At 45.3% G+C, this 27,642-nt stretch overlaps 1 protein-coding gene across 1 annotated transcript in view; it reads right to left on the reverse strand.

Annotated features, from left to right (window-relative positions):
• Positions 1-27,642, reverse strand: part of AACS (acetoacetyl-CoA synthetase) — a 78,952-nt gene that overhangs the window by 31,000 nt on the left and 20,310 nt on the right. Inside the window, exons 3-7 of the mRNA XM_019507100.1 lie at positions 23,336-23,456; positions 18,562-18,675; positions 7,802-7,899; positions 2,358-2,472; positions 1,643-1,724 (exon numbers count right to left, since the gene is read on the reverse strand). Of these exons, the coding sequence (XP_019362645.1) occupies positions 1,643-1,724; positions 2,358-2,472; positions 7,802-7,899; positions 18,562-18,675; positions 23,336-23,456 (530 nt within the window). The remainder of the gene's footprint in view (positions 1-1,642; positions 1,725-2,357; positions 2,473-7,801; positions 7,900-18,561; positions 18,676-23,335; positions 23,457-27,642) is intronic.

Genomic DNA, 27,642 nt, shown 5'->3' on the forward strand with positions numbered 1-27,642 from the left:
ACTGTAATCAGTTGAGAGAGGGATCCAAGTAACCTAACCCAGAACAGTAAATAAGCAAAACAAATTACTTCTAAAAATGTCATTTAAATTATTCATTGCTCAATTTTGAAGCTTGCTTCCCTTTCCCCAATATACACTATCACATTTATATAAACACCCTGCCTAATAGGATATTTCACACAGAGCAAACATTTTCCTTAAGATGATCAATAAATCCAGCTAAATAGCTGCCATTTCACTGCTTTTATAAAAATGAAAAGCTTGGTGGGCTTTTTTTTATGTTTATCTGTAGTATCCAGCAGTCAAAAAAAAAAATGAACAGCAATGGGGAGCAAAATCCAAGCTGTTTAATGGAGGCAGCTTGTTTTACGGTATAAAGCTAAATGAAGTGGATAATGTAATTTTACTGGATGCTCCTATTTTATATCAATTACTGTTGCTCAGAGTGAAGGCGATATATGAGAAAAAGATACTGTCGCCTATTTCAGGGAAAAGGAGAGAGGGGAAGACAGACGCACAAAGTAATTATAAATCCAGTGCTGACAAGCTGAAATTACAGGTAAATTAGTTTAAAAGCAAACTAATTCCATCTCTTTGTAGAACTACTCGCTGTGTCAATACAAACAGGGAGATAAGAAGCATTGTAATTAAAGAAAGCAGTTCAGTGGCTTGCTCATTTAACTTCACGCATGTCGATAGTGGGGTTTCCCCTAAAGTAAGCACAATACAAGAGCTTACTGAAGTACAACGGCACAATGTACGCATGATACAAGAGCTTCTTTGTGTCCCCACAAAGGACTCTACAGACTTTTACTCCCTTGGTGCTCTACTACGGGTTCAGCTCTGTTGAATAAACAAATAAACAGGGTTTCATTTCTTTAAACTAAAGCTCCCCAAACAATGTTGAAAATTAAATGGCCCAAACATAATGTTGGCACAGGAGGAAACAAAAAGGTACAACTAACTAAACAGAGCAGGGACTTCCTTTCAACCAAAATTTAACCTGATCCTGCCAACTATGCTCATTAAGAGCTCCAGTGGAGGCAAGAGCACAAATTCTGCTTCCACTTACACCTTCAACATGAATCTACTGAATTCATCTGAGTTGCAGATGTGTTGATGGGAACAGGAGCTGAACCATTCAAAATTATTTGCATAAGAAATGGATGAGCAGAACCTAAGCTATGACCTAAATACAGAAAACTAACTGAAAGATTAGATTTCTGAGCTTCTTGCAGGTTTAGTCAACTGAAAAGCTATCAGAAATAAAACAAATCAAGCCATAAAAAATGATTTGTATGTTGACAGAAACCTAACAAGGTTATCACATAGATTTAAGGAGATAACATCTCATGGCATATTGTGAAGTATAGACACACTTCCTTCATGCCAACACTCATGGGAGAGGGGACAACTCTGCTTATGCTAGGCACTGTACAAGCAGGTTTCAGGAACCCGACAGGAACCCTAACACTGCTGCGGCAGAAAGAAACCTGCAGCACAAGTGTTCAGAGCCGAGATGAAGTGGGGCAGAATTCAAGGCGACAGAAGTTGGAAAAGTCTTGCCAGGCTTCTGGTTCCATCCAGTCCCTATTTTAAACAGGGGCAACAGCTGTCAAAGACATTTACTTCATGCGATTACCTGTTAGGAATTTTAGAAATATCAATCATTCCCCTTGAGGAGACGTACGGAATCACCACCACTTTTTTTAAATCAGGAAGTCCTGGGAGGGAGAAGGAGGGAGAAGCAAAATATGAAAATTGCTATTCATTTAATTTTTTATAAACAAAACCCCTTTTCTGCTTGGTGGGCCTGTGTAATGTCATGCCCCGGGTAACGGAAATAGCTCAATCTTTTCTCTTCTCCCATCTATCTGCTTCTCCATGGAACATTGCCAAACTGTGCCAGCTTAATATAACCAAGTGCTGGATCATAATCTCTCCAATGGGCCATGTTTTGCTGTCAGGTGAGCCCACACAACCCCAGACAGCCTCTGGTTTCCTGGGTATAAGCAAGAGTGGATTTGGGCCAAATGAACATATCTATTCACCTGCCTGGCCAATATAAACACGTATAACATGTTCCTCCCATAATGAGGTCCCTTCTCCTTCTTTGTGTGGAGAGGACATAAGTCCAGGAAGATGTGGAAGGACCCAGAGGCCAGCGCTACTCTGGGCTCCAAGCCTGTGCCCCCAAATGCTACAGGAATCCCTCTATGTGGGGTACTTAGGACTCAAGTGGACTGTGATCTTCAGGGTTAAGTAATTTTGCCTAATCTGGATTCTATTTCCTCTTGTTTTACCCTTGAGGTTTCTAACAAGCTCTGCGAGAGTTCACGTGCAATGTAGTGAAATACCTTTTACCACGCTCTGTAGTTTCTCCATGTGGTTATGCTCTTTGCCATTGTAAATGACAGCTTCAACCGAGAAGATCAGCTTGGGCTGAATTTGAGAGAACCTGTCCAGCACGCCCTGTGGAAAAAAGAGAAAGGAGATAAACAATTGCACCATGAATCGCTGCAGCGGGGGGAATCCATCGGCTGCTAAATCCAAAGCTTGGTTGGTCTCAAAGAAGCAATAAAGGAATAAGAGGGGCTACATACATGAACAACATTAAAGCACTGACTGAACCTGTTCTTGCCACCCAACCCCCAACATTTTGACCAACAGTGGTTTGGTGAGGGTTAGGCCATTTCATGATCCCAGCACCTGACTGAGCCACTGAAATACTACAGTAATTGCCCAAGACACTCCACCAACACTACTACCTGAAGGGCTAGTTTCACAAAAGGTACGACGTGCACAGATGTGTAAATCCAAGTAGCACCTACATGCAAGTGCATCTGTACAGGTGAGGCACCTAACTGCCTTGATACCAAACAGAATTATGCACTACACCTATTTAGGCACTGTTGCACAACTTAGTAGGTGCTAGTTTGCACCTGCTTATCTCTGTAAACGCAGCCCCAGAGTCTGAGCCCATTTCAGCAGAATACTGCATTTGTCTGTATAGTAAAACTGAAAGACGTTTTGGAAATCACTAAAAGACATGTCATTTCCAAAGGCAGAAACTTCCCAGGAATTCAGAGATATTCATTCTGCTAAGTCAAGGACACAATTTCACCAGCTTTATTGGCATGATTTGGTTTTGCAAGAGAATAAAGTCAAAACAGTCCTTTGGGCATCTCATACCAGGTCACGTGCAAAAACTAAACACTCAGACGTTATCCTCCAGTTAACTGGAGACTATTCAGGAATGAATTGCAACTATTATCACATCTGAGCAACAAAAGCCTCCTGGCACTGTGTTGATTTTTCAGGTGCACCACATGCTGTGGCCTTCCCGAGATGGGGTTTTTGTATTCGACAGGAAGAAGCAAATCCTATTAATAAAACATCTCAGCAGAGAGCATCTTCATCTCTCTCTGGTTGGGTTATTTGAAGCATTAGCATTGCAAAATCTGCCCAGCATCACAAAATTGACAGTCGCCCACAACAGAAGAGAATCTCCCAAAACACTTTGTGAAGCCACCAAACTCACTGGAGTGTTTGTTCTGCCTCACTACCCAGCCTCTCAAGCCTCCAGCCTCGCCTTCTGCATGACAGTCCAATTGAGATGCAACAGCTAGTTTGCTGGTAATTCCTGTGGGCTTCGCATATACTGCGCAGACAGCAACTTCCTTAAGTCATTTGCCCAGAAAGAATAAATCCATTATTCCTTTTATGCACACTCAATAAATGTGGTATCACAGCAAGCAATTGAGTTCACTAAGTAAGTAATAATACAGCTTAAAAAGCTCCTCACAAGAACCAGCCTTTGGGACCAGACCAGCTGAAGTGGAAACCCAATTGTACCACTACCATACAAATAATGATGAATTCCCCCACCCCTCAAAGCCAGAACAATTAGGCTTTATGCAAAGTTGCTCCGCGTCGGTGTGGGCAAGAGAGAGGCTTCTGTACCCTGTGCGTTCCTGCTATATAGACCATCCGTGCACAGAATATTTTTGAGCAACAGGATCAATTCTGCTCATGCCACTGTGAACAGGGGCAAGTCCATGGAAGTTAAAGGAGTCACTCTGATATAAAACTGATGAGAGATCACAGCCAAGCAGCGTGAAGTTCTTCCTCCTACATAGCTTCTTCGTACTGACCTAGTCAAGCTTGGCATGGAGTCTCTTGAAGGACTGTGAAGCTATCCTGTATCATTTCTCCATGTACCCCTACAGGTACCGCAAGACAGGATATAAAAGAGTAAGGGATGGAGCACTAGGCACTAGGCCAGCTCTCCGATCCAGGGAGAATTTCTTCCTAGTTGGCGTCACATACTGCTCCTGAGTTTTGCAAACATTCACTCCTCCTAAATTCTGGCCAAGAAATATTCTCCCTCCCTTCACATATTTCTCTGATACCCAGGAGAGAGAGTCTCATGCTATCTCATATTCCATGTCATGCAGCAGCTCTCCAAATTATCAGCTACAAGAAAGCCTTCTGCAGACTACAGAAGAGCACCAAAGTGTGTTTCTCCAGAGATGGAGCAAGGAAGGGAAAAGGAAACAGCAGTGACAAAGTCTGAAATCTAAACGTACTAATTAGTCGAGAAATCCCTAGTGTCCATTCCAGTGACAGGGAACAGATTTTTCAGGAAACCAGTATCTACAATATCAGCTGTCACAAAAGCCCTGGACTCTAGCATGGTGATTTAATTACAATGTTAAAATTAGCCTTTAAAGGGAGCACAAGTCATATTTCCACCTGCCTCCAACAAGTCTGCTGTCTTATCGATTTGCTTGCAGCATTTCCCAGGAACTGCCCAAATGTCAAAGTGAGGGGTGCACATGCTTCAAAGGCTGTCATGCTTGCAGGCTGAAGGCCATACTGAAACAAGACTGCTTTCAAGTTCCAAAAACTAGCTGGCAAACTAGCAAGGATGTCCCTATTCTGTGGGGGAAAGAGATGGGGAAAAGGAAAAGAAGAATTTTGAATCCAAGGAGAGACAACCTTGATCCTGAGACTCTTTAATGGGGACTGCCAACACCCCAGGCTGGATTCATTAGCAGTGACAAGGTGAGACCCATAGGGCAAGCTTTGAGTGATCAGACTACAAAGTGATGGAGGTCACCAACTCAGCTGTAACACTGGCTCTTGGATCCAACAAAATGGCTCAGCATGTATCAGATCTCTTCAAAGCCCAGGTTGTGCTAGGACTCAGCTGTATTCTCTTAGACCCAGATGTATAATCCCCTTGATTATAAACATGCTCCCTGCAAGGGTCCATCTGTCCCATTCTCAAGAGCAGAACCTGACCCTAAAGCTTGCATTTCAAACAGCTGCTTACACTTGGGCAATAGCGGACCCTTCTTCCTGCAGTTGTACCCTTTGGGCACAGGAGGCCCAGAGATGAGGGGAAAGGGCTCCCAGCACCAGGGTTCGCCATGACAGGGAACCACCAAGTTCCCTCTTCCATTTGCCTTTGGCAACTGATTTCTTCCAGGCTTGCATAAAAGACTTAAAATCCATGGCATGCAGGAGGCTGTTCCAAGCAGTGCAAGAGAAATCCTCAATTTTGCAAAGCAATCACATCTATTTGGATAGGATACAAAACAGAAGCATGTTGAACCCTGTAAGTCACTTAACACCCCCCGACCCACACATGGAATCTGTATTTATGTTAACAGACGTTATACCAGCACGTAAAAGAAGATGACCTGTCCATCAGCCTGGAAGCTGATACATCGGGGGTCTCTCTCAAGTCCACTGAGAGCTTTCTGATGTGGCCCTGAATTCAGGCCAGCCAGCCTCTAACAAAAGGAGTGTAAATGATATTGATGGCACCCCCACTCTGAGGCTAAGCTTGGTTAAAAAGCTATCACAAAAAATTAATGAGCCTGGGTAGCAAAAATAACAGCACATCGGTGCGGGGAGAAACATATTTGTACTCTGTAATAGAAGTAAAATGAACAATCTCGCCCCAAATGAAAAATCAAATCACACTGCAAAGAGAACGTTGTGTACTGTCATTTTCTGACCCAGCAGAAAACATTTGTAGAGCAGATTGGTCATTACAAGGTGTAAAGTTCCCCCCCCCACCCCGCCCCGGACATCATTAAGGTTTTGTCAGTGTGTAAGAATAGAATCATGCTGCCCTCCAGTGCTCACTCGGCAATACAACAGGTCTCTACTTTCAGCCAACTACAAAAACTCTTCTTATTATAAAATATCAGCTAAATATTTCAAACCGGTTTGAGCTTTCTGTGCTTCATACAATAGAAATACATAGCAAGTGAGATGCCTCAAAATGCTTACAAATCCGAATGCCTGCAAGAAAGAAATGAATGAGGATTCTATATTCCAGTATTATGTGCTTTAGCAATTTGTATCTCGCACTAATTATGACGTGCCAGGTACTTCCTAAAAAGAGAAGTTATGCCCAAAGCTGCCAGAGAGCACTCTGTTATCTCGGTGGAGCCCTCTTACATTTTGTAGTCAGCACCTTCATTTGCCTAAACACACCGGTGCTATTCAAGCCCTGATTGTTTAATCCATGGAGAAGTATGCCATTTGGTGATTTCACATAACCTTCAGGATCTTATGACAGCGAAGCAACAGGAAGATGCAACCAAAAATGTGTCTGCGGTAACTCAGTGATGCTTGATCATCTAAAGCTTCATCTTGCTGAAGATGAATCCCCGCTATTTTAACTGCAGAGCACCTGGCATTATCACTCAAATGTCAGCAGTCTGGAAGAGAAGTGGCTCTTATCCACGGAAGACGCTCTCATGCAGAATTCCCACATTATCCTATTACAGGGGCTGACGTTCTTTTTCACAGAAGAAACGTTGACAGATCTTAACCCCATCCAACATCTTACCAGAAAGATTGAGGGGAGGAAAAGGAGGGAAGTAAGAGACTAGATATTTTTTCTTATGGTAAAAAGCCTGTTAAACCTTGCGTGTGGCTGAAATTATTCCAGGCTAATAGCTCTGTATAATCCAAAGGAGAGTTAGGCCTACAGTTTCTTTGCTCCACAGCAGACACGTATTGCCAACAGAGGTCAGGAAGGAATCCCTCACACATATTGCAATGCTTCTTATGCTTCAGCCATGCCCTAGAGGCCACCTTTACACCAAGGCAACCATTGTTGCCCTTGCCTAATTCAATCCCTAACCTCTCAAGAGGTGTGCCATTTTTCATCTGTTGCAACGCACTTTTTTCTATACCCCCCAACTAGGAAGCAAACCGTGATCCAACTTATTTAATACAGGAAGCAATCACCAGGTGGCAAGTTTTTAACGTTACTCGCCTGGCCTTGATTTGGAATGGAACAAAACCAGCTTCAGCTTTTGGACACTTCATGCTCATTAAAATTAATGGAAACTGTCCTTCCAAATCACTCGGCAACTTTGAAAAAAAAAATCTGCCTGCAGCCAGGAGTTTTCTAAATTTTGCCACAAGATGGCAATAGAAGGGAAGGCAGAAGGCAGGGTAGGTTTGCACCTTATAAACTAACCAAATCAGAAATGGATAGCGTAAGTTTTTGAAAGCAGACAGCTTACTTCATCAGATGCATCTGTTTACGAAAGTCCACTGCTTACAAAAGCTGATGGTACACGTCTCTGATTTAACTCGTCTTTAAGGTGCAAATCTACTCTGACTTCAGACTAAGAGGACTAGCTACCTCCCTGCTGACAAAAGGAAAAAAGAATCGGGATTAGAAGACACATCCAATGCCCTTCCCTTTTACACCAGGCAGGTTCATGATTGTACTGTCTCTGGAACGGGCAATTCTCAGAATACTTACATTAATTCCAAAGTCGGGTGAAGTTGAACTCCAAATGGCACCAATACTTGCAGCAGCCAACATTGCTTCTACCGCATGGATGCTGTTTGGCAAATAACCTGCAACCAACGGAGTTGGAGAACAGTTAAAGGTGGAAGAGACCTAGAAACCTTGACTCTTCTAATAAAGCTAAATGGCACTGTCACCAGTGTACACAGAGGTTAACAAGCGAGCGCTCTGCTTCTTCCTGTTTTAAAAGATCCTGGCAGTAACACTGCCCTCAGAAAAACAATTACTCCACATCAGATGTAAATCGAATTACTCCCTGTTCGTGCTGGTCCCAAAGGAGTGAATCTCACCTCTTGTTAATTAGCATCTCGGGGAGGCAGATTAGCAGAGCAAAGGGAGGGGAGAGTCATTTAATGGCCAAGTAATAGATGGGCTGAGGATCTAGCCCTATATTGGGGGGACTTTAAATGATAACAGGAAGTGGGATTACAAAATGCACTGTGAGATCCAAGAAGACCAGGTATGCCCGAGTCAGCTCACTGCTCCTCCCCTGCCAACATGTTCACTGCAGAGCAGTAAAGCTGTGTACATACAGCAGGTGTCTGCCACATCCCTGAGACCTTTCCACCCCCCCATATTTTGCATAAAGCCAGTTAGGTTACCTGGCCAGAAGTCATTGTTTTTATGGGCTGAAATGACATCGCTAAAACCCTGCTGAGATCAACCGAAGGTGCCAAACCTCAAACCTTGAATCAACACATGACTCAGAAAGCATAAGGAAAACCCTAACGCAAGAGGCTCTGCGTACGTGTGCAGACCTGAGCAGGAAGGAATGCAGCCAGTATCTTTCCTTTTAAAACTGAGTTATCTTCCCAAAGCTGAACTGCATCCTAATTTCAAGGTTTAAATGCATCTTATGGATATGCAGAAGAAATGAAGTGTCAAGAGAGGCCGTTTTTCAACAGACTCCATTTCAGTCCATCCCCCACAAAGTCAACTGTGGGATTGAGACGGATCCTTATAAATTATCAGGATTGAGCAGAGGGATTAAAGGCACAAAATCCACGACCATCTAAATCATGGGACTCAAATCCAGGCCTGTGCACTCAGATTCCCTGTTTCAAGGAAGCAACTGAAAGCTCAAGGGCACTGGGGTAATTCTCTAATTAGACACAAGATAACAAGTGGTGTATGCATTTAAGGGCTGCAGGCCTCATTGTTAAATTCGCTACCCACAGGCAGCTCCCAAGGACTTTGCTAGCAAGCGCGGCACAAAGCAGCTGCGTACACGTGTTGGGAATTCTCCAAACAGAGCAAGAATCCCTGCCCTGAAGAATATTTCTGCAGACAAGGCTGGAGACTTTTGTAGATGTATCCATTCACGTTTTAATCATTATCCAGCAATTTCAGGGGGTACAGAATGCCCTTTTTGGCCAGGTGCGTGGGATGCTGTTTGAGAAGCTGGCTGTTTCCAGCCTGTAAGGGTCAGACGTACTTGGCAGGTCTTAAGATGAATGTTTCGGTCTCCCTCCTCAGAGGCACTGAAGTGCATTGTTTTAAACCGAACAGACCAATTTCTGCTAGTTGATAAACGGCTGGGCCTTTTGGAATAACAGGGAGCATTATTTTCAGTGTCCATAAAAGAGACTGTAGCACCTTGATAAGCCCCTGTACAGGACTTCTGAAAGAAATACGGAGCTCCTCCTGTAAAGGATGAGCTGTATATAAAGAGGGTGTTCGTTCATATGGAACTTGGTGTGTTTGACTTCATTTGCAACATAAAAAAGTTCAAACACCTAGCGTATTGTCAGCTTAGCTTGCAGTCACACCCTGGAAGACCAGGGCTCATTATTCTGATACAGAGACTAGTGTTTTGACCTTGAAATGCTCTTGGACATTTCTAAGTCTTAAAAGGAAACACCCTCTTGCAGACACTTTCCCTTCCCTGTCCCTGACCTTCCTTACAGCAACTATAGCAGTTGGCTTCACGGAAGCAGGGAAACGAGCCAAAATGCTCTGTGTAATATGATGAAAGCAGCTGTTTGGCTAAGTCCCCTCGTTTTGTATTGTGTATTTCTACTGTGTATTTATTAGTACTGAGTCACCCTCTGCAAATCTTGCAGAGTCCTGACCAGCAGTCATAAAAAAGAATTTATTGCTGGAACATCTGGGAGTCTTCGGTGTCGTCAGAAGCTGGTCCACAGACAAAATTACTGCGCTCAAAAGGACCAGATTACACAGCAGAAGAGCCTGTGCTATAGTAGGGGGAAGTTCTCCCCTCTCCTATCTTTTCTAGTATTTCCTGAGGGCAGGTATGCCAGCCCTTCACTTACAGTTATAAACTGTTATCAGTTATTTATGACTCACAGCTTGAGTCAGACAGTTAAACCTTTACTTGGAGCAGCAAACTTAAACTGTGGCTTTGAAGCTGCAACTGAACTTGCTCTTTTAGAGCAGTGTTTCTCAACCAGCGGGTCCTGACCCAAAAGTAGGTTGCAAGAATATTTCAAAGGGTTGCAAGCAAGTCCCAAAAAAACCTGGGAAAGCACGGGTTTTCCCTTACAGCCTGCAAGGAGCTGCTTAGGGCGACTGGAGGCAGTGGGTGCACAACCATCTACGAGCACACACACCCGTGGCTGGCATGCAGCCAGGCAGGGTTGTGGAAGCAGCGCCAGCAGCTGGATGCAGGAAGTGTATGGGGAGTGGGGGTTGGAGGTCCAGGGCTCGGGGAGTATGTGTGTGTTTGTGTGTGAAATGTAAGAGGGGCAGGTGCCAGCACTGGGGAAAGGTGGCAGGGCACTGAGGCTGCATCAGGGCAGAGGGAGCAGGTGCCAAGGTCCTTTGGGGATGGCAGGGAGCTGCATTGCCAGGCTGGCGGCACTGGGGCCGATGTTCGTATTGACAGGGGCAGGGTACCCAGCAGATGCTGCTTGGGGGGCAGGTAGGGCCATGACCAGGCTGCCTGGCATGGTGACAGAGCCCCAGCCCAGGGCAGTGGGGGGTGCCACAGGCCTCCCCTCCTCCTCCCTCCAGCCCCTGCAGGGCTGGCTCCCCCATGAGCTAGAACTGCTGCAGCCAAAGCACTCTGGCCTGAAGGTGGGGGAGGAAGCTGAGGACCCCCTCTGGCAGGGTGAGGGGCAGGGGGCTGCAGGTTGGGAGTGAGGGGCACCAGCATGGCCAGGGGTCTGTGGCTTGGGACTGGCCATCAATGTTTCCACATGGGTCCTGGCAAACCACTGCACTAAGACTGGTTGCTGCTGAAAGAGCAGGGCTGGAGGAATGCTGGAAAGGAAAGGGTTACCATGTGATGACATCATCCTCACCCATAACATTATGCAAATCTTGAGCAGTTGTTTTGCAGCTGGCAAGGAGGCAGGGAGAGACAGGGAAGAATTGAGGGGGCATAAATAGGGGGTTTGGGTTGTACAAATGAGGCAGAAGCCAGTGCCTTGAGTTCATGGGGCAGGAGACACATGGGGAGAGATCTTCTGCTGGGTCTTACGGCCAGAGGCTGCTGGCGATGACTCTGAGCAGAGAGGCCCTTGTGGCTTAGCTTGCGGTGACATATGGGAGGCTAGACCTGGGGGCGCTGGAGCTTGGGAGAAGTTCAAGGTATCGCTTCTTGGCCTTTTGGCTTAGATCAAGTGTAGTTCCTGTTCTTATCAGCTGTGATATCTGATATGTCCTCCATAGGAGGTCTGTGTTGAGCAGATTTTTGGTACTGGGAGGTAAACTGGAGCTTGCTCCATTCCCTCCATGCATCAGCCTGGTATTGCAGTGCTTCCAGAAATGGTGCACCCCTCTGGGGGAACATGTGGTAGTAGCAAAGACAGAACTTGCAGTCATTTCTGGAGATACCTGATAGCAGCTCAGGGTACAGAAGCCTTGAAGAGGGAGGATGGTTGTCAGCAGAAAATCAATTTATATAACTGTTCCCGCACCCAAATGGAAAGATTGCGGCCCTTAAGATGCCAGAAGTCTTCGGGTGTTGTCGTCATAGAATCAGAAAGTTAGGGCTGGAAGGGACCTCGGGAGGTCTAGTCCAGCATTTCTCAACCCCTGGGTCGCAAGAATATACGACAGCTTAACAAGGGAGCCTGCACCTCTTGCCCCACTGGCACAGCACATTCAAAAGCAGCCAGGGATTTTGAAAGGGCACCCTGAAGCAACAGCAAGGAACCCGATGTCTGAAAAGTCAGGCCTGTCTGAGAAGAGCCAAGTTAGGCACAAACAAAAAACCCCTTGATCTCTCATGTCCGTGGCGTGGTTTAAATGCTACAATACAAGGAAACAGTGGAGAGTGAAGGGCTGAAAAAGTCCCTCGAGGCAGCTGATGTAGACTTCCCCAATTCCTGGTATAGGAAGAGAACAACCACAGGCCAGGGTTCAAGCCAGAGTTTGGACTTGACAAAGCATCCTATGCCCCTGTTGGGATTTTAAAATGGTCTCCTACCTTTATGACCACAGCCTGGGACTATTAGTCACACACTAATCCTCTTACAAAGCTAGCTTTAAAACCCACGTAAGCTACTTGGGCTAATACAGTTGCTATAGATAAAGGACTAGCTTTAAACAGTATAATGTAGGGCTGCTTTGTTGAGCACAGTCAAGGGCTTTCAGGTTGGAGGGAGGAGGGAAAGAGTGGTTTGAGCTGCTGACTGGCAGCAGGACAGGATTTACTACCACAGCACGGTAAGGGCACTCGCTCTGGAGATTAGAATAAAAACCAATTCCAGGGTCATTTTACACCAAATTGTCGTCACACCTGTTTGCCAACTAAGGTGATTTTGCCAGCTCTAAAAGTAGCAGCGGTTGCTACGTGGTGGAGCATGCAGTACCTCAAGATTTGGATGGTTTCAATTTCAGTACCTGATTTGCATCCTCCACCTCTGTACTCATCACGAGCCCTGCTGCAAGACCTCACCAGGCAAAAAGGACAGCTGCTAAAGTTACCTGTGCTGTTAAATGCCTCCTCCGAGCTGCTAAGCTGTGATGAAAGGCCAAGAAGAAGAGATGAAGTTGAAGAAGAAAGCGTTGACAGGACTGCCTGGTCCACTTGCCTCCGATTTTGGTAAAAGTGAAGCAAGTGCACAGTGCACTTAGAAGAAGATATATCCTGGTGCTAAAGAACTTGAAGCTTTAATAACAATGAAGTAGAAGGCAAAAAAAAATCCCAAGAGTCAGCTGTATGGACTGGGATGTGGTTTCCACATTCCTGGAGCCTGCTACTGATTGAACAGCTGCAATGCTTTATGGGACAAAGTGTTAGGGGCAGCATCCACGCCCTGGCAGGAAGGCTGAGAGTAGGGACAGATGTTTGATTAGCTCTGCCAGCTATGGCATCGCATTGGTGACTCATGTTCATTGTGTTGTCAATCATGACACCCAGGTCTCATTCAGTTGTGGTGGTGGCAAGCATAGCACTGCCAAACTTGTAAGTGTGTTGTGGATTATTTCTCCCCAGATGGAGCGCTTTACATGTCTCTGTATTAAATGACATCAGGTTGAGGTCCTTCTGTCCATAAATTCACTAGGGGGGACCAGAAGGGTTTGGGGGAGACGCTGTTTCCCCTAGCGCCCACTGGCATAACAAGGAGTAATGGGCACAAGTTGATGGAGAGGAGGTATAGATTGGACATCCGCAAAAACTACTTCACAGTTAGGGCGGCTAGGAGCTGGAACCAACTTCCAAGGGAAGTGGTGCTGGCCCCTAGCCTGGGGGTCTTTAAGAAGAGGCTGGATGCCTACCTGGCTGGACTCATTTGAGTCCTGTTTCTTGTTTTGGGGTTTTGTAGTTCTCCCGCCCTGGCGGGGGATCCGGCTAGAAGATCTACTAGGTCCCTTCCGATCCTAAACCTATGAAACTATAAGTGCTGACATAGTTAGGATCCTCACGAAGCGTGAACATATGCACTTCCACTGAAATGGGGAACTAATAAGGACTCACAAGTGTATGCTTTAGCTAGGAGGAAGTGGGGCAGGTTTGCACTGACACATGGGGTCTCAGGCAGCCGGCATTTTGCAAATGCCAACAATGTATTAAACAAGTGAGGGGTCAAGACTGAATTTCTACACTATGAAAACTTAAAGCCCAGCCATGCTTCCCTGGCAGCTTTCCAGCTACATTACATTCTGTAGTGCACTGGTTTTCTTAACATCTCTCTTCTTCAGATAAAGCTTTTAGTGTTTTCATAAGGTTTAATAGGAATATTAGTACCTACAATTTAGCATTCAAAATGTAGCCTGTACAACTGAAAAATGTCATCTTTGCTTTTGTTTTGCATACACACTTATAAATTGATAGGAAGTCTGTAAAGTAATTGGAAAAGCTATTACAAAGGCATTGTATTTTTTAGGAAGAGAAAAGTATAAAATATGTGAAAGATTAATCCTTTCTGGTAAATCAAACACACACTAATAGGTCATATAAATGCATCAAGTGCAATGCTTGGAAATGAAATATTCTGGCCTTTTCACAGAACCACAAGCATCTCACCCTATAATTTAAGTACTATTTTGTTGGTTTTTACAGTAAAGTCATGATTACCGTGGCAAGCAATACCAACTGCCAACTTCCAAGCCCAACTCTAAAGCCAGGAAGAGGTTTTTTTCATGTTAAGCCAGCATGGCTAAGACCTTGAGGCTTGCAGTTACTCGTTCCTCTACACATAGGAATTAAAGAGTAACATTAGGATTAGTTAGGATGGAGCATCAGCAGGACTCGGGAATTGATGAGCTCTGGGAGGTTTGTCTCTCGACATCACGTTAAAAAAAGCAGCAAAGCAAAAACGAAGCGTTGAAAGAATACTGGATGTTAGCGTACAAAGCCAGGGGTTTTCAACCTTTTTGAGTCAGTGTACCCCCAGTGACCAGTCAAGAAAGCAGGAGTCCAGCAGCCAGACAAACTGGAGGGGGCTCCCCAGCAGGCAACTGGCAAGGGGGGCCCCTGCAGCTGATTGATAAGCGTGCTGGTGGCACAGCGGTGGCGGAAGTGCCAGCAGCGGCATCCACCACCAAGTACCCCCTGAGGCCATCCCAAGTACCCCCAGTTGAAAACCCCTGATGTAAGCAATAAATATATCCACCGACTTGCTCCTCTGAGCACAGCTTAATTAAAGTTATTGGTACTAAATATTGATCACACTGTTAATACCAGGACCCAACATTTCCCTAGCAGACCCTTAAGATCCTGCCTCTTAGGAGCTGGTATTAGTAAACATTTAATAAAAACCTAACTCTGCACCTGCCGCAAGTAATGAGTTTTCTTGTGAATTTTAAAAGGAGCTGAATCAGGCCCTAAAGTAAAAAGAAGAAAAGTTATTTCATACATGCTTTCAGGGCTTAGTAATCCTACCTCAGCACCCAGAAGGCATTAATGTTTCTTTATTTAAAGTATTAATGAAGTTTTTCCAAGTTAAAAACAAGAAAGAGATGGTCTCTGACTTAGGGCTGACAAAGCAAGAGCAACTAAGATTCACAAGTCAGCCAGGCTGCAGTTCACCTAAGGAAAACTCTCTCATCACAGAAGTTAAAAGAAGTGGCAAGCTGGGCCCAAATTACCTTTCAACTACAACACAGACCTCAGTGAATTCTCAATGTGGGAGGAATCTTGCAAGTGTCACTCTGGGACCTGTGTCCTGTCCCCCCAAACAAAAAAAGCAAAAACAAAAAACCCTGCACACACAAGTACCAAGACAAGCACAGGATTTTCTGCCCCTACTCCCATTCCCCCCACCCCAAATCTACAGTCCCTCTCATATAGACCACTCTGGCAAAACCTCAGGCAAACGATATGCTTTTATCCAGATGAACGTGTTCACTTCAGACCAGAAAAGGTCTGGATTTAGCAAATTTAATCTGTGTGTTAGAAGACTAATGAGCAATTATTTCTTCCCATGGTTTAAATGCAATTAATTTGAATTCACTGCTCTGAATTTGTTAATTCACTACTCAATTAATGAACTCCACTGAATGGGCTTTGTCTGAGTTATTAAGAGGTGGTAGTATGGATAGAGAAGTTACCCACTCCCAAGAAAAAACAGAGCTGATGCAAAAACCACCCCTAGGCAATTCTCAAGCTTGGGGGCTGGAACTGTGTAGTAACCCCTCCATATCCCTACTGAAAAGTTTCACAGCCAATAATGATGAGCTCAGGGGCCTCCACTGGTTTCTCTTCTGGAACCACTGACTCTCCAATCAGTAAGGTGCCAAGGGAAGCTTCAAGAAACTAGCAAACAGCCTTACCTGGTAGCAAATACATGAGCTATAACCCCCTTTTAGCACTCAGCCTGCAGCACACCTCACACCCAGCCATGGGAAAGCCTCAAGAGGTGGGTTAATAGTTGTGCAAGCTGCAGGTAAAGCTCCAGAGAACACCACTTGGGGGGATGTTGTAACACCTCTTTCCAAAGATCTCTGTTACAATGAACCCCTTGCCTTTATACAGCACTGGGCAACAGCTGCTGCATTTTAGATTACTAACTCTAGACTTTCCCCTGTGCATATAAAGGTTAAATTTCATTGCAGAATTATCAGTGCTCAAAATCAGTGCAAATTTGCTTAGTGCATGCCCTAATTAAGAGCAGTGTTTACAGACAGCATTACAGAAGCGGGCTGGGTTGTTACAGGACTTGTGCTGCTTTCAAAATGCTGTGGTTTCCAGTTACTTGTACTGACTTGACTCTATTTGCCAAGGCAGCTAATCAGTCCAGGCAGGGCAGCAGTCTGAACTTAATGCATGCGTGACCTACATTAAACCAAATGACAGGCCATGCACCAAATGAGCAGCAAGGCAAGGACACTACAGATCTAAGTACTAGAATCGCAACATCCTTCTTGCATTATGCTTTCCATCCCCTGCTCTCACTCAAGGCCTGTTTCACATATGAACTAGGCACCGTCTTCCTGAGCCAGTTGTCAGCACCAAGCCTGGCAGGGCAAAAACTGAGCCAAAGCCTCACCAAGTTTGATGGATATTTCACCAAAGAATGGATTTGGTACTGCCTTATTGTATAAGTGCTCTTTTCACTGAGCAGAGGCCAACTTAAATTAGTTGAAAGTCCTGCTGCCTGAGCTGTATGGGTGCTCAAAGATGAGGAAAAAAACCCCCAAAACAAACAAACAACCCCCACACACACACACATTTTACTGGAAGCAGCCGCACATTACTTCAACCCAGCTCTACAGCATCTGTATAGATTGGGCACTTCACCAGAGCTTTTCAGCACTTTTCTCTAATAGCTGATTGAATCAGCTATTACGAAAAAGTGCCAAAAAGCCCCACTAATGCATCTGATCTATACAGGCATTGGGAAAGCCAACTCTAACTAATGTGATGCTTCTTCTAGGCATCTGCCGGGCTTAGCACAAAAGCATGCGGAGTTTAAAGTAAAGCCACTCCCCACCCCATGTCTGCAAACAGCTTTTAAAGCATAAGTCCTTTGGGGCACAAATTTTTCAATCAACAAGTAAGGAAGCACAAAGGAAGTCCATTTCCATGCAGAGAAAAAGGTAACAGAAGAGCTGGGAAGCCCTCTTGGCTAAACAGGGAAATCATAGTCTTCTTAAGAAAGAGACTTACAAACAATGGAAGCTCAGGGCAGGCCCCAAAGAGGACTATACAACAACGATGGCCTGCGTTTGCAGGGAACAGATAAGAAAGGCTAAGGCGGCAACTGAACTTAGATTAGCAACGGAAATCAAGAACAACAAGAAAACTGAACTTACATTAGCAACGGAAATCAAGAACAACAAGAAATCCTTCTTTAGGTACATAGGGAACAGGAGGAAAACAAATGGGAGTGTGGGGCCATTGCTCAAATCAGGAGAGCTGGTTACTGGCACCCAGGAGAAAGCTGAACCCCTGAATGACTACTTCGCCTTGGTCTTTCACCAGACCAAGGGGAAAACAATGCCAGGAAGAGTACAGGATGGGCACGGTAGGAATAACTGCCTTCCTACTATTGCCATTGAATTGATGTATGACCAATTTAAAGTTAGACATATACGAGTGGGACCGGATGATCTTCATCCGAGAGTGCCGAAGGAGCTGGGTGAAGTCACTGGTGAACCCTGGCAAAACTCTTCCACAACTTGTGGCGCTCTGGAGAAGTCCCTGAAGACTGGAAGAGGGCCAGTGTTGTGCCCATCCACAAGAAGGGCAGGAGGGAGGACCTGGGTAACTAGGTCACTCAATGAGCTTCAGTCAAGTGAAATGTCAGAGGTATTGCAAATTAGCAACAGATGCACTGACAGAGCCAATTGGGAGCAGTTTGCATGACATGTGCCTATACTTTGCTGGACTTCAGATGTTGCAATTAATTCATGAGTGAAGAAAAGATTTAAGAAACTCCAGGTAAGAGAAACATTCTGGGTTACTAACTGGAGCAAAGTTAGCTCAGTGTTGACAGGCGCACCTTGGTCACTTCTGACTTCCACAGAGGGTATATTAAAGGAGCTCAATAAAGTTATAAAGTGTTTTCTTCAGCCGTTGGAGACGGAAAGCTTCAAGCCAACTCAGCTTCCCTCCCTTCAGAAGCACATTTCATACGAATATAAACGCACTCACAAAAGTGTCTGGTCTTCAGAGTGTTTCTATGAAATGGGGTCTCTCAACATTTGTGTTTCTATAGCCCCAAACAAATCACCTGCTCATTTCAAGGGAGTATCTCCTCCCATCCTTCAACAACATTTGTGTTTCTATAGCCCCAAACAAATCACCTGCTCATTTCAAGGGAGTATCTCCCCCCATCCTTCAACAAAAGCTTACTCACCAACAACTCTGTCTCCAGTCTTCACTCCCATCTTCCTCATGGCTGCAGCATACAAAGCAACATCTTGTCTTAGTTCTTCAAAAGTAACTTTCAAGATTTCTTCTTTCCCTTCCTCTGAAGAAACAAGATTTACAAACAACCACCAATGAGAAACGGCACATGGCTATCAAAGAGGTAGTCTACTGCAAAGTTGCAACCCTGGAAGAAAAAGAAAAGAGGAAGTATTGCAATGGAAAATACATTCTGACAAATTATATTCCTGGCACTTCAAAAGCAAAGCAAAAAACCGCAAACTAATAAATAAGCACAAACAGAACCAAAAACCACCCACTATCCTGTGTAAAAGCTTGTCTTTTTTCATTTTAAAAAATAATACAGTATTAAATCATGGGGATTCCCTCAGCAGGCCATGAAGAGCGTTAAATGGTAATACTTAAGTCGTTAAGGGTGACTGTACATGAGCCAAGAGACTGCTCCAATGCACTGTAATTACAGCGTGTCGGAGCAGACTCGATTAACTGAGTCTGCTGGACCATGGCTATTACAGCGCTCCAGCCAGCCTCCGCATCTTGTCCATCAGCATCCCCACAGTTCAAAATGGTGGCGGGGGAACTTTAATTAAAGATCGTTCAACGAGCATGTGGAGCCACTCTTCAAAATGGCACAGGGACACTGATACACGAGACGCTCCGGGCGCTTTAATGAGAGCGGCTCTTGGAACCACTTTAATTAAAGCACTCCCCCCTCTCCCCCACTTTTACATTTAGCACATGTAAAATTGTCCTAAATGTATGTGCATCTGTAAAGAGACAACATAGAGCCACAAAAAAAAAAAAAAATCATTTGTAAATGCTAGGAGGTGGACTATATGCCTATTTATGCTTTTATTCTTCTAGGAAACAATTTCTAATTAGATCTATGGGGAAGTCAAGCGTTTAAAGCACGTCATTATTTAGGGCAGATCACTGGTGACTGGACACACTTGTAAGCCTGTTAATGAAGTCTCAGTGAAGACTTAAAATGTTATGACTTGTGGTATTCTAGGGCTGCAGAAGAGCACAGAAATTTCCTTTTAGCCTGTCTCCAAAACAAATATACTAAGCTAGGCCAGCTTCATGCTGGAGGAAAACTACAGGGCAATTTGAGGGTTTTTTTATGCAGTGCCACAAGTTACATAAGCCTTTTATAAATCATTGGCTAAATAAAATAGAAGCAAATATAAGAAATGTGGAGATGCAAACTCTGTATTGTTTGAGCTCCTTCTCCCTCACAGTTGGTGTCCCAGGAATGGATGCACCTGCTCCATCTCCAAGGATAAGGATCTCCCACACCACTATATGTACCCCATGGAGGCAGCAGCTAATATGCAAAGCTTGCCATTGATTCAACACCACTGTCCCAGCAGAGAAAGGGTGTTGTACCCTGCCAGGTTAGGGCCAAACACAAGTTTTGTTCTTCAACTTCAATAGCCTTGCCCTCATATAAGTTTGGGGCCATATGGAGAAGGCAGACTCTCAAACACTGAGAGTCGGTGTAAAATTAAACAAAAGCCAAAATGCCATTTTAAGTTTGTAAACTCTCCAGGGTAGGGGCAGTCCTTATCATTCTATTTTTAGAGCATGCTCTAGCATAGGACCATCCAACTGGGGGCCCATGGGCTGCACATGGCCCCCAGGCTCCCACTGCCCCTACTGCAGCAGCAGCAGCCAGGGTCTTGGGGCTACCCTTTCCTCCCCTGGCTTCTGCTGCATGCCCCTGCCCCACAGGAAGGGGCAGCAAGGAAGTGCACAGCACGTCCTGCAGTCAGAGGAGCTGGCAGCCCAGAGCATCCATGTGGTGAGGTGCCACAGAGAAATCCACCGGGAGATGCAGGTGAGGCAGGGTGATATGCAGGGAAGCACCCACCCGTGCACCCCTGCAATGCATCAGGAGAGAGCACCCACCCGCACACATGTGGGGCATGCAATCTGGGGGGGCCGTGGTCCCCATTTATGCTGTTCCCATGGTATACAGCCCCCAGCCACTTTGGAGTTGGAAAGCCCTGCTCTAGCATCGCAGCAATACAGATCAGAAGCTGTGGGAAGAGGTGTAACGTGTGGCAAGTGAAAGGGCTAATCTACGTTCCCTGCCACCGTTCTCAGGCACCCACAACTCTCCCCCATCCTGGAGCCCTGCACAGCCTCTCTGAGCTCTGTCCTAACCTAGCAGAGAGAAAGAAAAAAAAAGCCACTGCAGCAAAAGGCTGGGAAAAAATGTTGCTGCTGCAACTCTATACTGGCGACAAAAGTACTGAGGCACGATGTGCTCATGCACCTGCCAAGCTGAAAATACCAGTAGTGATTGTTCCAAATGTATAACTAGGCATTACAAACATGTTTCCTGGCTGATGGTGGAATATTTCCCTTCTTTGGCTGATAATATCCATGAAGTAATCCTACAAGATGCAATGAGACTGGCACATTTAATAGTGCAATAACCAAGGAGGCTAGGATCTAAAAAGTTACTACTAAATTGTATGTTAGCTAACTCACTCATCTAAGTCACCAAAAAAATCCTTCTGTTACTAGGACTGAAAATATTTTAAAACTCCATCTTTTTTTCTGGTCAGGCCATACAATTTGTTGCATTCCTCTTGGGACACTTTAAGAAGGAAAAAAGAAGGAAATAAAGGCAGGGTACCCCAGAGCCATCAATCCTGCTGTCTAAGGCCCCAGCTTCTTGTGAGGTATGGCTTGAAGCCACCCACAATTTAAGGGGAGCAGGAAAAAAACAAAAGATAATTAAACTTAGCTTTACATTTGTTTAAGGTTAGTTTTTGTGGTTCGCATTTGACTGGCAACCACTGCAGAGAGCTAGTTTAAAAGCAATTCTGCATCTCTTTTTCTCTTTTTAAATAGTAATAGACAAAAAAGCATCCAATGGCCCTAGATATTTCAAATAATGAGGCAGTCCTTCAAGACTGAAGCTAGATTTTCATTACATACCTCTGTGAGACTTTACCAGTCACTTCTTCCGGCAACTGATTTAGGGTTGACTTTGCCATGCATTCTTGACTGGATGCAGATTGTGAATACAATCAAAGGGATACGTTTAAAAAAAAAAAAACGTAACAAGGTCCGGGGTACATCTAACCTCCATTGTAATGAAGAGCCATTCAACGACGTAAGCAATGAAGAGTTATTTGGACAGGTGTGAAAAAGGTGATCTCAGAGATGGGTGCACAAGCCCCAAAATTGGGGTGATAGTAAAAAAGGTACAAGAAAACTCCCAATACTCCAATATACCTTATTTCTCTAAATAGGACTCCTCAGACCCACTGCAAACAAGCTTTCAGCATTCAGTTCATACGATGACAATGACTTTTCATGAAGACAAGGGATTTGGTGTAAAGCAGTCTGCAAGCGTTTACAGAGTTTGAATCAAGCCCCTGCTATAGGAAGATGGCAAAAAAGGATAATGCAGGAAACCCTACCACCTTTATTCTCCTGGACTTAAGACCTTCCCAGTACAATAGGATAGAGGTAGACTTTGATGTTCACGCGCACAAGCAATCTTTTTGCCTTCCTGCAAAGCCCAAAAAGAGGTATTCAGGCACCCACAATAAATCACCCGCTATTACAGAAACAGACTAGGGGGATGGAGAATGAGGAGGTATCAGGAAACTGTTATGTAAAGCATTTATTCTAGAAAGTCCAATCATGCTGGACAACCGTTCACCAAAAGGACTGATAACTAATGTGGACTAAACAGTGCGAGTGCTAGAAGGTGATCATCAAAACTGCAGCCCAACCCCACTGGGAGTAGGCTTTAAACCTAATGAAGGGCCAACTTGTGAACTTCCATCACAGTTTTTGATAAAGACTGAAGATGCTAAAGCAGTAACTGCAGACACAGAGCATGGACTTCTTTGTTTTTTTTAAGGAAGTGTGCATTACCACCAGTCACGGGTGTAAGCCACAAGTACTGTTATAACAACAGTAGTATTGAATTTGTTAATGAGCTTACACTGGAAGTTAAATTTGAACCTATGATAAATGGCAGTGTCAAAATGAATGGGTGGGATAGAAAGTTAAACAAAGTGGGATGCTCTTGAGACGTGTACAATCAAACAAGCATTCAAATAACAGCCTCAGAAAGAGGCTCCCAACAAGATGCCATTGGGAAAGAACAGAATGGTGGAAAGGTAAATCGCCCGTCTACCTGACCTGCTTCTGATCCCCCGCCCCCCACCCACCCAGGGATCCTGCGAGTAATGGGTATGCTGTCCGTTTTGTATCACTTGCCTCTCCTTTAGACTCAAGCTTCTCTGCTTAGATTCAGTTTCAAGCTCAAATAAAACTATACTATATCCACTCTCTTACATGGAGACCTTCGGTCCAATAGTACGTACCAAAGCCACCAAGAGGCAAACTCTATCAAGCGGCCTTATGTTAAATAAATCTGAGCAATATGAAAATAATTAAAATTACAAAAAGCAGTACTAGGTTCTCAGCACAGCAAACCTTAACGCCCCACAGGGCTTGCTGCAGCCAACAGCCTGCTACCACAGGTCACATCTTCCCCATCCTCCAAAGTAGAGGGCATGAGTCAAACTTTCCAAAGCAGCCTGCCTTCCTCATCTTTTCTTTGTGGAAAGGCATGTTTGACCACTCACGTTTGATGTGTCCTGGTGCCTTCTGATCAATAGGGCTGTATTGTGCTACAGGGTACAGCTTGTTTAAATTCTAAGTGAAAAACAGGGATCTACTATTAAAAAGACACAGCTCATACTTACTTGCTGCATAGAGCGCGATTTTGTCATTTTCCTTGTGCTTCAGGAGGTTTTCTGCATAGTTCAGCCGACTACCCTTAAACCACTCTGGGACGTCTGCAATTCCCTTAGAGAGGTCCACCACCTGCAGGAATGATGCCAGACACCCTTAGAAAACAGCACCAGCACTTGCTCTTCAAAGTGCACCACAGACATCAGCTGGTTAATTCATACCCAGTGGCAGATAAGCACCATTATTCCCAGTCCACAGGACGGCAAAGCCCAGATCCTACGGTGCTGAAAGACAACTGGCATGCCGACTGCCAGTACTAGGGGCAAGATCAGAACTCTACAAACTCCATGGCAGGAAGTCTTGCATCCAAACTACCTACCTCCAAGATGCTCAGAAGTGAACAAAGCTTCCTTGTGTATTTAAATAACTTATTGAACAGCACAGTTAAATCTTTCTAGAAAGTGTTTGGTTTAGAGGGGTCCCCCTCCACCTTCTAATTTTCCAGTTAAGAAGAAGCACCTCAAGACAGACAGACAAATGCTTACATTGTCTGGCCTAATTCCCCCCTTCCCCTTCAGTAAAGATCTACCACAAATCTCATCAAATTAATGACAGCATTTTCCATTCCCAGGCACATTCCAGCCTGGTGCCCTGCTGACGCCCCAGCCCACCAGCGGGCCGAGTTAGATTGCCGAGGCAGAAAAAGGTTGAGACAATCTGATGCCTTCCTCCAACAGCACTTATTTAGAAGATCTGGATGCAATGGATAGTATCTGCAGGTTGCAGACTGCTTCCCCAAGGTAGGTAAGAAGAGAGAGATACTGTACTGGAAAAACAGAAGCTCAGTATAGAGCTCGTTTAAACAAGCTACAGTGTACGTATTTTTCCAAGCTATACAAGTGTAACATTAAACAGATTTAGGACTCATTTTAAAAAAGAAGTGGCAGCAGGTTGTCCAGCTGTAAGTGTTACACTGAACAGTTAGTCAAACTTGTACAACTCCACAAGAAGCAGGTTTTAGACTCCAAAAAACTGAGGAAACAGGGCAGGGAGTTGCAGAGAAGTTTGCAAAATGGACTCCTGTGTTCTCTCTCTCTCTCCAAGTTCAAGGCCCTGACCAGCCAGCAAGAGCACTGCTGCTACAGGCCCCTGCCACAGATGTGAACAGGACCCTTATATGCCATAGTTTTACATCATCTGCAAAAAGTCCCTGGAAAGAGAGGGCTTAGCAAATCCACACCAAAAGAAGATCGATCCAGGGCTTGAAGTGTTCTGAAAAAATGAAAAATGCAACAAGGAGGCTGTGGGAGGGCACTGTTTGTGCCTGCCATTTTTAAGGGCCTGAGACAGCAGCTGGCAGGTACCTGATTAGGGCAGCCATTTTAGATTCAGGGCTGCCCATATAAACATTGCCTGGCTGCAGGTATCATCTGGAGGTAAGGGAGGAGCTGTAGGGGATGGTCAGGAGGCTCCTGGCCCTGGGTACGACCTAAAACTGTACCCTGCTGGGAGTGGGTGGCCTGGTGGGGCTCTTAGTGGTGCGGGAGCCCCCAGGAAGTACCAGGCCAGTTACCACCCCGGTGAAAGGTGGGTCAGGGCACCATAACCCCTAGCCCCCACAAATGGGTGGGTTCCCCACTTTGTAGGGTCTGGAAGGTGGAACCCCAGAGAGAGAGTGGGACCATAGACTCACATCTGTCTGGACATCCCCTGACTGGTCAATGCTGAGGACAGGACCGGAAGGGTCGAAGGGCCGGGGACCCACCATGAGGAACGCCCAAGGGCCTGGGGTTCCGACTGGCCTGGAGGTGGGCCGGGGCTAGTAGCCAAAAGTCCCGGGGGGATCACACCCGGAAGAGGAAGCAGTTCAGGGAGCTATGCTGCCCAGCATGAAGGCGGATTAGGCCTCCAGAATGGAGGGATCTTACAGGGGTCCTGATCGGAGAAGTCTGGGGCCCAGCATGGGGCCAGTGACTGTTGAGAACATCTGGATGCCATCTGCGAGGCTTGGGCTGTGGTGTAGGGGAGGAACGGAGCCGCAGACAGCACCCCCTGGCATCAGGGCAAAAAATGGGCAGCCCTCCGCTTAATTACATCAATGAACTAGTTACCAACAAGGCGTGGTGGGCAAGAAGGCGGGCAGTTAGCCCAAAAACAGGTGGGCGGGCCACAGGGAAATAGGCCCCGAGAAGGCCCCCTGTTACAGAGGCATTACCAACAGGTGCAGAAGAAACACTTTCCTCCCTTGCCCCCTCAAGCTGATGAGCGTGGATTAAAACTTCAATTTTATAACATTTTGCAGATGTTGTTAAACATTTTAGTAATCTCTCCTTATATAAAGGGATAGGGGAAAAAAGTCACTTAGGCTTACTCACTTCAGGCTAGTACACTGGGACTATTCAGGACACTGTTTTGATTTCAGCTGCCCAGCAGGGTACACATTTCTTATTCTCCGCATGGAAACATGCTCCTATGACCACATCAGCTTTTTTTGAAAGTTCAAATGATGCCCTCCAGTCCTACCATAGGGACTGTATAGGTACTGCAATGCCAGACTTCATTTGGTCAAATACAAAGCTGCCTTCTATTAAAAACTTGACAAGATCCCAAATATAGTACTTCTCTTTCAGATTAGTGGTTTTAAGACTGGAAGAGCTCCGCATGCGTAAGTTATCAGTGGCAATTTGGAAGTTACAGTCCAAGCCTTTTTAAGAACAGCAAAGCTCACATGGATGCACTGTATTGCCCAAGGATGCATTTAGGGACACAGTTCAAAGAAGCCTCAGACGGCTTTCTGTTTTGTGCACTTATAACTAACTGCAGTTCACTATGTTAGGCTGTAGACAACTCACTGGCTGATGCAAAGGAACAGATAAATATTTCCCTTGCACCAACACTTGACTGTACTGTGAAACACTTGAGGCCACTTTTGAGATGCAGACTTTCCTGCAGCTACACTTTACAACACTGATGTCCAAGTTGGGGTTGCCAAATATACAGACTGCCCTAAAGGAGTCCACTGGCGGTGATATGCAAGTCTCACACCACTAGCATCCTTATTCATTTGCACTGGGTATTACTTAAAAGCTGCAGTCACCAACCAGGACACTGTTGTCCTAGATATACAGATGCAGAGCAGAGATAGTTCCTACCCTAAAGAAGCTTGCAATGCAAGGAGCTGGTTTCACAAAAGCTAGCAGCATAGAGCCAAAGCAGCATCTCGGAAGCTGCTGCCAATGTAGTGACAGATCCCAACAGTTCCTAGCTTGGGTGAGGCAAGAAAGGTTGTGCAAGTCATCGTTTCTCCACCGTACACAGCCAGGACCAAGCACAGTAACAATCTGCAAGTTCCTGAAAGAGGCAACGGACTGCTCACTGGGCATCTGCCCCAAATGGAGCACAGGCCGTACCCTGAAGGGACACACCATGTGCAATCTGGTGCACTAGGGAGCAACTATTTGTCTAGAGGCACAATTTTCCTAGAGTTTCTTGGATGCAAGACTCCAGCATTCCCCACTGTAGGCCTGTGAATTCATGGCACAGCATGACTCAAGGCAGTAGCTGTCCCCGTCATGTTTATACATGATGAACAACACACCCAGGCACAGCCCTTCTGGCAGGGCTTACTGCCAAGGCACAAGGTTTTGGCAATTCTACTGCAGCCTTCAGTTTAGTATCCAGAAATGGGGCTCCAGCAGTCCAACATCCCATTCCCTTGGATAGCAATCTGGTTATAAATGTTTTCTGTGAACACATGCTCCCATCCTGTTAACAACAGGGCTAACCAAGATGCTGCTCCAAGCTGGACTGTCTCCTACAACTTTGTCCCTCTAAGTAAAATCAGCCATATAGCAGCCAAACATCTGGCTTGTATTTTATTATGAGTTATTGCTTCCACATGGAGGGTAATTTCCTCTGAAGCATACACTCAATATTACGCAAAGGCATCCCATGCTCGTTCTCCACTGCTGCCAGGCACTGTAGGATCACTCCTGCAGTACGTGATGGGAGATGTAACAAGAGCCCCAGCTCAGGTCAAACTCAAAAAAACCCCCATGATCCAATATTTTTAGGCAGTCAGTGCCATTTTCAGACTCCCAATAGACCAGTGTAGACAGAACAGATCTCCATAGTGAAACACCAACAGACAGAAATAAGTATCAGCTTGCACTCACGTGCATGCACACACATACAGACACTGGACAGGACACACTGGATGGCTGCAGCTCTGCAAGCCAACTGCCAAGCAGTCCTGGCTGCAGTTTTTGCACCACAAGCAGCAGCCTAAAGAGGAAAACAAGAGTCAGGAGTACAAAAA

Source organism: Gavialis gangeticus, unplaced genomic scaffold, assembly GCF_001723915.1.
Source record: "Gavialis gangeticus isolate Ggan-Ray unplaced genomic scaffold, GavGan_comp1, whole genome shotgun sequence".
Taxonomy (NCBI): Eukaryota; Metazoa; Chordata; order Crocodylia; family Gavialidae; genus Gavialis; species Gavialis gangeticus.